The sequence below is a fragment of the Paramacrobiotus metropolitanus genome, unplaced genomic scaffold (genome assembly GCF_019649055.1).
Source record: "Paramacrobiotus metropolitanus isolate TYO unplaced genomic scaffold, Prichtersi_v1.0 Parri_scaffold0000181, whole genome shotgun sequence".
In the NCBI taxonomy this organism is placed as follows: domain Eukaryota; kingdom Metazoa; phylum Tardigrada; class Eutardigrada; order Parachela; family Macrobiotidae; genus Paramacrobiotus; species Paramacrobiotus metropolitanus.
In genome coordinates this window covers 128,106-136,083 of record NW_026570401.1, presented here as the reverse complement: position 1 = coordinate 136,083, position 7,978 = coordinate 128,106, and the positions used below count along the sequence as shown (strand labels likewise).

General features: G+C 43.1%; 1 protein-coding gene across 1 annotated transcript; it reads left to right on the top strand.

The window, feature by feature from the left end:
• Window positions 1–95: 95 nt before the first annotated feature.
• LOC129600516 (uncharacterized) lies at window positions 96–7,709 on the top strand. Its single transcript, XM_055499072.1, has 15 exons — window positions 96–228; window positions 536–614; window positions 695–769; window positions 833–944; window positions 1,431–1,755; window positions 3,024–3,210; window positions 3,280–3,477; window positions 3,849–3,998; window positions 4,075–4,245; window positions 4,304–4,498; window positions 5,377–5,461; window positions 5,687–6,044; window positions 6,447–6,667; window positions 6,755–6,882; window positions 6,947–7,709. The coding sequence occupies exons 2-9, from the start codon at window positions 551–553 to the stop codon at window positions 4,158–4,160; spliced, it is 1,197 nt and encodes a 398-aa protein (XP_055355047.1). The 5' UTR covers window positions 96–228; window positions 536–550; the 3' UTR covers window positions 4,161–4,245; window positions 4,304–4,498; window positions 5,377–5,461; window positions 5,687–6,044; window positions 6,447–6,667; window positions 6,755–6,882; window positions 6,947–7,709.
• Window positions 7,710–7,978: the final 269 nt, after the last annotated feature.

Here is a 7,978-nt window from a genome sequence, read left to right as displayed (position 1 = left end):
TCTAACGCTGAATTCATCCTTGCAAAATTTTACTGATGTGTTAAGAACCGCGGAAGTGGATTTCTTTACTGATCGCACCAATCAAACTGATGTGATTACGATAAATTTTTATGATTTTATTCAGTGTGTTTTATAAGCCACTGCGCCTTTCACGGATTACTGTCGGTTTTGCAGACATTTTGGGGATATCCGCGGTATCTTAAAATCGAACTGCGTTGTCAGTCCACAGTAAGCCCATTTTTTAAAGAACCATTTGCTCTGAACTGCATTAATATTTTCTCCGGTGTTCTATGAAAAATTGCAGTATTCATGCAAGCGAATTTGTGATAATAATTAAATGGAACAGTTTTTTAACATCGTTATGTTTTGCTTTAAAAATACGATCAGTCTTCGTTAAATAACAGTATAATTTGCGTCACGTTGTTGCTGCTGAATTACTGCAGTTTCAGTTGAGGAACTGTTATTTAGGAAATATTTACGTAATTTCTTGAATCGTTTCAAAGCTTTCGACCTCCAGTTACGCTTCGTTAACTAGGACAGTTTGCGCGAAATGATCAACAAGGGCCTTGTCGATGAGAATCCGCGGATTTTAATGCGACTGACTTCATTTGACGGTATAACTATTAAATTTTTCTGCTGTCTGACCTTTCTCTTGTCTCCGATTTCTCTTGGCAAATGCTTTTCTTTCTTGCAGACACCACGTTACGGGTCACGAAGCGCCAACTGCTGGAACTGGAAGGCGTCTTAGTTTACGTGAGTCCTGATCAACGTACGGCACGCGCCACAGTTCTTCCGCATTAAACAGCATGTTATCATTGCACGAGCGTTGCAGGAAGCTCTGGACAACCCGCGTGGTTGGTACCGCTTCCCATCAGCGACAATATCCAGGCAATCGAAGTCACCGTGTGCAGCAGCGATGGAGCCGCCGGTCTGCAACCATATCGGTATGTCACGTCTTTTCGGCAGAGTTGGCTTAAAAATACTACATAAACGATAAAGTCGCGGTATACAAGTCTATTCAATAAATACTTGGAATCTATTCATTACCGGAAAAACTCTTTTGATAACCTTTTACCTGTTGTAATCGGAATCTGTGGAAATGTACGAGTATAACGAAGCGTAAGAAATGTAGTTTGGTAAAAGAATGATTTTTTTACAATACTGTGCGTTTATACTGTATGCTTGAAAACTTGATAAGGAATTTAATCCATAATTAGATTTTTGATAAATTAATTTATAACTTCGGGAGAATAATTTCTCTCGTGGTTTCATAACCGAATGTTCCTCGCACAATTCGCTTTCATAATTAACGTTTATGGAACAGCCGTTTCTGGACTGCAAGAATGTGCTTCGGATGAAGCAATTGGGAACTCCCAATTCCCTTATTTGAAAAAGGTCACATGTTATAATGTATAGCGCGTCGTCTGTAGGTTCGTCCTCAACTGGGAATTCCTGGGCGCGATGAATCCCGACGGTCAGTTCGGAATCAACCGCACCGCCCTCGCCGCCGTCCCCGTGGGGCGGCTATTCTTCGGCGACACCATCAACAGTGTCACCGGCATTCCGCTACCGAGGATCCTGGTGCCGGGAACCGGCAGCATGTTCTACTACAGCGTGGACGACTGGCGGACGGTGGAGCAGTTCAACCTGACCAAACATCCCATCGGTGTGCCGATCTGCCAGATCAGTGACCAGACCATCTCCTGGCTCATCCAGCATGCCGTGCTTCATGATCGCTTACTGGTGGCTACCAACGTAAGTTGCATCGACAGGCGACAGATATACAGTGTACAGTGGGTTTCCCTGGCTTTTGCTTGCAATACACCACAGCTGCATAAGAAAATTATAGTAAACTACTTTTTGACATTCATTTATTTTGACTTAGACTGTACCGGTAAATGTATCGTTCTAAGGGAAGCGGCCGGTTCATGGTATCAAATTTGTGTACAGACATGAAAACATTAACTTTCGCGCACTCCCAAACAAGTTTTTGCGTTGTTTTATGGCATTCTGTGCGCAGATGCTTTACATACGTTGGCGTGAAAGCCATTCGCGCACGCGCGGTCCAAGAGTTATACCTACAAGGAAATTCCTAAAAGTTTGAATGCGCTCAGTGTACCACAGTCTCATTATGAACCGATTTTCTTCGAATTTCATATGTACAGTAAGCGCTCATATACATGACGATGGTTTTTCCGCCGTACTCACCCAGCCACATTGTTCCGACATTTTGTTTCACATTTTAATATCAGTTTTAAAAATTGTGTAAGCTTTTTCGAATTTTGAAAAAAAATACTGCGATTCTGGTTCGGTGCAAAAACGATCCTCAGACTTACGTTCCTTTATGTGCAAAATTAAAAGACGATCGGTTTACAATGAGAATTTTGGTACACCTGAATGCATTCCAACTTTTTGGATTTTTTTGCAGCTATAACACCTGAACCGGATGTTGCGCGCACAAACGGTTTTCTCGCAAATAAACGTATGCAACTGATCTGGCTACAGAATGCCGCAAAAGAAGAGTTACAAACATGTTTGTGAGTGCGCGAAATTGAAAGTTTTCGTGCATGTACGCGAATCTGGTACCATGTACCGGGTCATTTCCCTTAACGCGTATTGCCTAAGCAAGCTTCGCCGTTCTCCCCCAATCATGGCGATTTTTTTGTACTTTTTGGAACCAAGCGGCTTTCTGTACATACCAAAAGTTTACGTAGCGTCAAGACAATCTTTTGATTAAGAAAATCTGTTTTTACGAGACCCAGAAACCGTTTTTCTGAACTGTGTGTGGAAAGGAAAAAAACGGTTTTTTATTTTACCATTTTAACGTATAGGTTTATCGTATGATACCTAAGGTTTTATTGGTTTGTTAACACGGCGGCGTTTCTATCCGAATTACTGTTCTCGTATAGCCAGTTGGTCTATCTGTTTGATGGGCGACGAAGATCGAATACTGTCAGAAATTGTGCATTGTATTTTCTTTGTTGATTACGCTGTAACGAATTGACAGAACTATCGTGTTGTAGTTTGGATTGCTGCAACTGCTATCCACCCGCGGAAAGAAGAAATATCCGCAAATGCCAACGGAGACCGTCATCCTGGCGAAGTGCGTTAACAAGATCATCTTTCCGCCGCTGGATACTCAGGACACTCCGTACCTGACCGCGATCACCGTTGACTATGAGATCTTCACCGCGCCCTACTTCAGTCCTAGTGCGTGTACTCCGCTGCCTTACTAATGATCCTAGTCGAGATTTGGGAATGATTAGTTTTTTCTAATAGATGGCAGCTTGATTTTCACGGCGGTGTTGTCCAAGGAAAACTTTTATACCGGCATCCAGAAATTACTCCCGAACTACGGCAGGCACGGTGTGATCGACGTCGTGGAAGGCACGTCACGGGGCGTGCTGGCGTTGATGAGCGGGGACAGTATGTCGATGGATGTTACCGATCCTGGGAAGACCTGCTTGATTTTCGTCGGTATGTTTCTGTTCTTTGATATTCGCCATTCGGCGTTTTTCATAAGTGGAAAGCTACCAATTTAGGCCGAAGGAATTCAGTTATTGACAACGCGTAAAGCAGTCAAGCGTATCCACTGCCCAGTGCGGCAGCGTAATTCGGTTTCAATTCCAATAGTTTCGGAAAACTCCCGTTGATTTTCATTTTTAATTCTGCGTTTCAAAACGGATGTTATTCGGCAGAAATTTTGGTTGAGAACGCAAACAACAATTTTGGGAGCAATTTTAAATTATAAACGTTTTGATTTCGAAGAAAACTTTTGCCTATCAAGCGAAATGCAGCAAAATTAATATAAAACCGCACATTATAAGTGCAACGCCCTTGTTGTGTAGATGCAGCGACGTCAGCCATGACCATCCGTTCCTGTCTCCCGTCATTCATCCCGGAAACGGACGAGCGGCTGCCGTTTATTGCCATTGACAACAGCACCCGCTTTACAACGCGGATAATCAGCATCAGCAGGGTGCTGCGATCGATCGGAGGTAATCGCGAAGGAGATTTACGCCGTTGGCAACACTTGTCTGAGAACGGATCATGTACAACGAAGTTTATCCGTAGATCTGGATTACCAACTGGGATCAACCGGCCTTCTACCGCATCTATCCATCGTCCGCCTGGGACACCGCACTCATGCTGTCCGGTGATACCGCATTATGGCAGACATGGCAGGCTGCAGAATACAGGAAGCTCCTGTTCATCTGTTTCGACTGGTTCGGCAATCCGTTCCAGGTAGAACCGAATGCAACGACCCACGTGCTATCACTTACCGGGATGTACTGTTTGCCAGTTATTCAGCGTCTATATAATGAATGGCTGGAAGATGCTGAGAATTCCGTTGCGAGCGGAGGAGATTATTGCGTCCCTGTCCAGTTCGGCTCTGAATGTGCTGGCGGATGCGCCGGCACTGCAGAGCTTCACCACAAAAAACTGCCCGCAAGTACAGGTTAAGGTCAACCGGCGCCACTACCTGGAACGACTGGAGGTGAATTTTCCCTAATTTTTCAATGACAAAATATCGAAAATTAAAATAAATTCTTATGCATTTTTAAATGATAACTATTTAAAATAATATTCAATTTTATTAACTATTTACCTATCTGTTAATTAAGTATTACATATTTATTAATAAATGATAGCAAGATTCGCTCATTTAAATATCGTTTGTTAATAATTCCTTAATTTAATGTCTTCCCGACACCGAGCTGCAGTACAACTGGCAGCTCGTACTGGCATCCAGCACACCGAACAGGACTTTCTTTGACTGTTCCGATCCGGAGCCCAATATGCGGTGTATTGGTCACAACGCAACTAAACAAAAATTAAAGTTGTTGAGATTAATGGTTCCTAAATTTCCAAAATTAATGGTTCCTAAATGTCATTTACCAAAATACGTACTTACCTTTGGAAGAGTAGAACACTACACTTTAGAACACTATACATGTCATTAGCAAAACTGATCTGACCTTTATTTGACCTTTGGACCTTTGCCATATGGTACGGGCTCTCCGTGCACGCCAGGAAGTGGCGAGAATGATAACCGCGCGAAATTACTGGAAATTATTGATTTATCATTTGACCCCGATAATGTCCCTTGATTTCATCTGCTGATTATGCGTGTTGATCGCACAAACGGTTCTCTGCCAATGTCTATTGGGAGAAGCTCCTGATCGTGTATCTCACGTCGACCATCGCAACCGCGCTACTGAACGCTCCAGAAACGATAAAAATATTAAACAGAAGAGCCCAGCTGATAAATCACCCAGTCAACCATCTATTCAAAAACCTCCAGCTGCGGTAGACAATGAGCGCGCTCTAAAGGGATGCAGTAGAGTAGCTGCGATTGGCTTTATTTATTTGCAGCCATCTCCGAAAGGGCCACCACCGATCACTTCCCATTATGCTATCAACACGCAGCCGAATGAAATCCCTCCGCGAACCGATCAAAGTGCGTACTAGTTATACTGAAAATTAAAATTAATTGTCTTTAAGGTAAACAGAATAATAATTTAATATATTCTTTTTAAATTCCTTTTTATTTATTTTGATTCAATTTACAGCGTTATTTTGTAAATAAATTCGACAATGCGGAAAGATTTTTTTTATTTTCGTATTAATTAGTCCTTAATTTTTATTTTTTCGGTATATTATTCGAGCACTCTATTTATTACAGTTTTGATCGACTGTCTAGTCTCCGTGAAAGAGCACCAAAACAACTCGACCCAGGTACAAATCAACGAGATCCGTCAAAGGGCAGTTTAATACTGGTTCGCCTCAGCCAACCAATACCGTAAAACTACCAGCACCGCCTCCGCCCGCCGCCCCATTCTTCCTCCGGGAGATCAGCGAAGTCGGGTGAGAACAGTCAGGCGCCGCGGCGACAACAGGCCCCAACCAAGACTCGGGTAGAGCTCTTGGTTCAATCGAGCCCCAACCATAGTTCGGCGAAGGGGAAGAATGTTTATGGCTCCAACAGCGCATTGCAGTTTCCTTCGCCAAGAGCAACCACGATCTCAAGGATTTCTATGCCCGTACGTGACCTTTCACAGAATTTTGCTGGCAATTAAAATAACTTAATAATTTATAAAAAATAGCTTCTTTTTTAATTTTTGCCGCATACAAATGCGACATGGTTAAAAAGTTGTTCCTCAAAATATCGGCAAATATATAAACTTGAAACCAACCATACAGCTTAGGACAAAATGGTCACATACCCAACATATCCACATTCAGTACGCATGCAGCGCAGTGCACTGTAGGACTGAGTTCAAAATATCCGGTTGTACAAGTGCACTGCACCACATGCGTACAGAATTTTGGGTATGGGGTTATGCGACCATTTCGTCCTACATTATACAATTTGCACAAGATATTCCTTTCTGATCTCGAAAACGATGCAATAAACACATTTGTGTTTATCTTGTACATCACAGAGCACCCGCGATACGAAGCGGACGCCATTGAATCTAAAGGCCGCGCAGTCTCACACATGAAGATTATGAGAAATGCCTTCCGCCCAGCGCATACGCGACTCCCGACGCAGAGTCATCGCGCCTGACCGTGCTGGTCGAGCCACCCGATAGCGCCAACAGCCTTAACAATCAGCTGTCACGGTGGAATTTCGGGACATTTCAGCATGTCGTCGATACGCAGCGTAATTCTTGTTATTATTTGGATGCGACCCAAAATAAATATTTTGAAATAAATTTACTGATAAACAATAACAATTTTTGTTTCTCAGTTTAGCGATCCCGGCACCGTATACTGACCGCGGCTAATCACCGCCTAACGACAGTGCTTTCGTGAAATCGAGATTGTCCGCAAAATCTCGAGTTTCCCCACTATCCCAATGCTCCCGCGTATCCTCAAGTAAGCATCACGAAATTCAGTTAAATATCCCATTTGTCTGAAAACGTTTCAACGCAATTTTTAGAGAGTCCGTCGCCGGTAGCGCGTTCGCCGGTGTACGACAACGAGGAGCTGGACGACAATAATCCCTTTGCCACGGAGATCCGGCAGCCGCAGTCGCGCCGCTCCCTGGAGTCTAAAGGGCGGAAGGTGTGCGACCGGAAGTCCCCGTCGAAGAACAGCCTGGGCAGCGTGCACGAGTGTAGCCGGCAAGAATGTTAACATGTTCACGGTTCACGGAGTGAGCATATTTCCCGGGCGAAAATGCTTGTGAGCATTTTTGACGGGTGAAAGTGCTCACGAATGAAATCATGTGTGTAGAGTGCCGATTTTCTGTATATAAATCACTAATACATGTACATATTTTTCTTCAGAATGACTAAGATACTCAGATAAGACACTTATCTCCAAGACGTTTTATCTTTTGGTGTTGTTATAAATAATTTTACTTGTACAGATTATGGTTGATCTTAACTTGCCCGGCTCTTTGGACATGACTTGAAACGTTCGGTTTCGCGCACTCCGAAAACTCTGGTTTATATTGCCTTGAGTCAGTGTGTAGCCAAAATAATTTGAACGCACTGGCATGATAATCGTTTATGCGAGTAATACCCAGTTTATGAGATATGGTTAGTTTTTATGACAGCCTTCGCAAAAAATGCATAAGAATTGAACGACTCATCCGTTCTCCGATATCTACAGTAACTTGTTTCAAAAAAAGGAATGTTTGTTTGACAAGGATACATTCAGTCCAGAAAATCGAAAATTTATAAAATCGGTTTCTCTTTGGTCCATGGTTTTCGGTAATCGGATACTGCTGTAACTAGCCGCTGTGGCAACAAATGAATCAGAATGCAGAGCCGCTGTTATTTTCTGTAGCTGTATGCACTATGCAGTATGCACGCAAATACGAGCGTGAACATAGATGCCGGGCAGGAATGCTCACGTTTGTGAGCACGGGTGACGGGCGGGGATGTTCACATTTGAGCACCGGTGCCGACTTTTCGATAGCATTTTTGAAAAGAAGATTATAGAATGCCATAAACTTTTTGCAAGC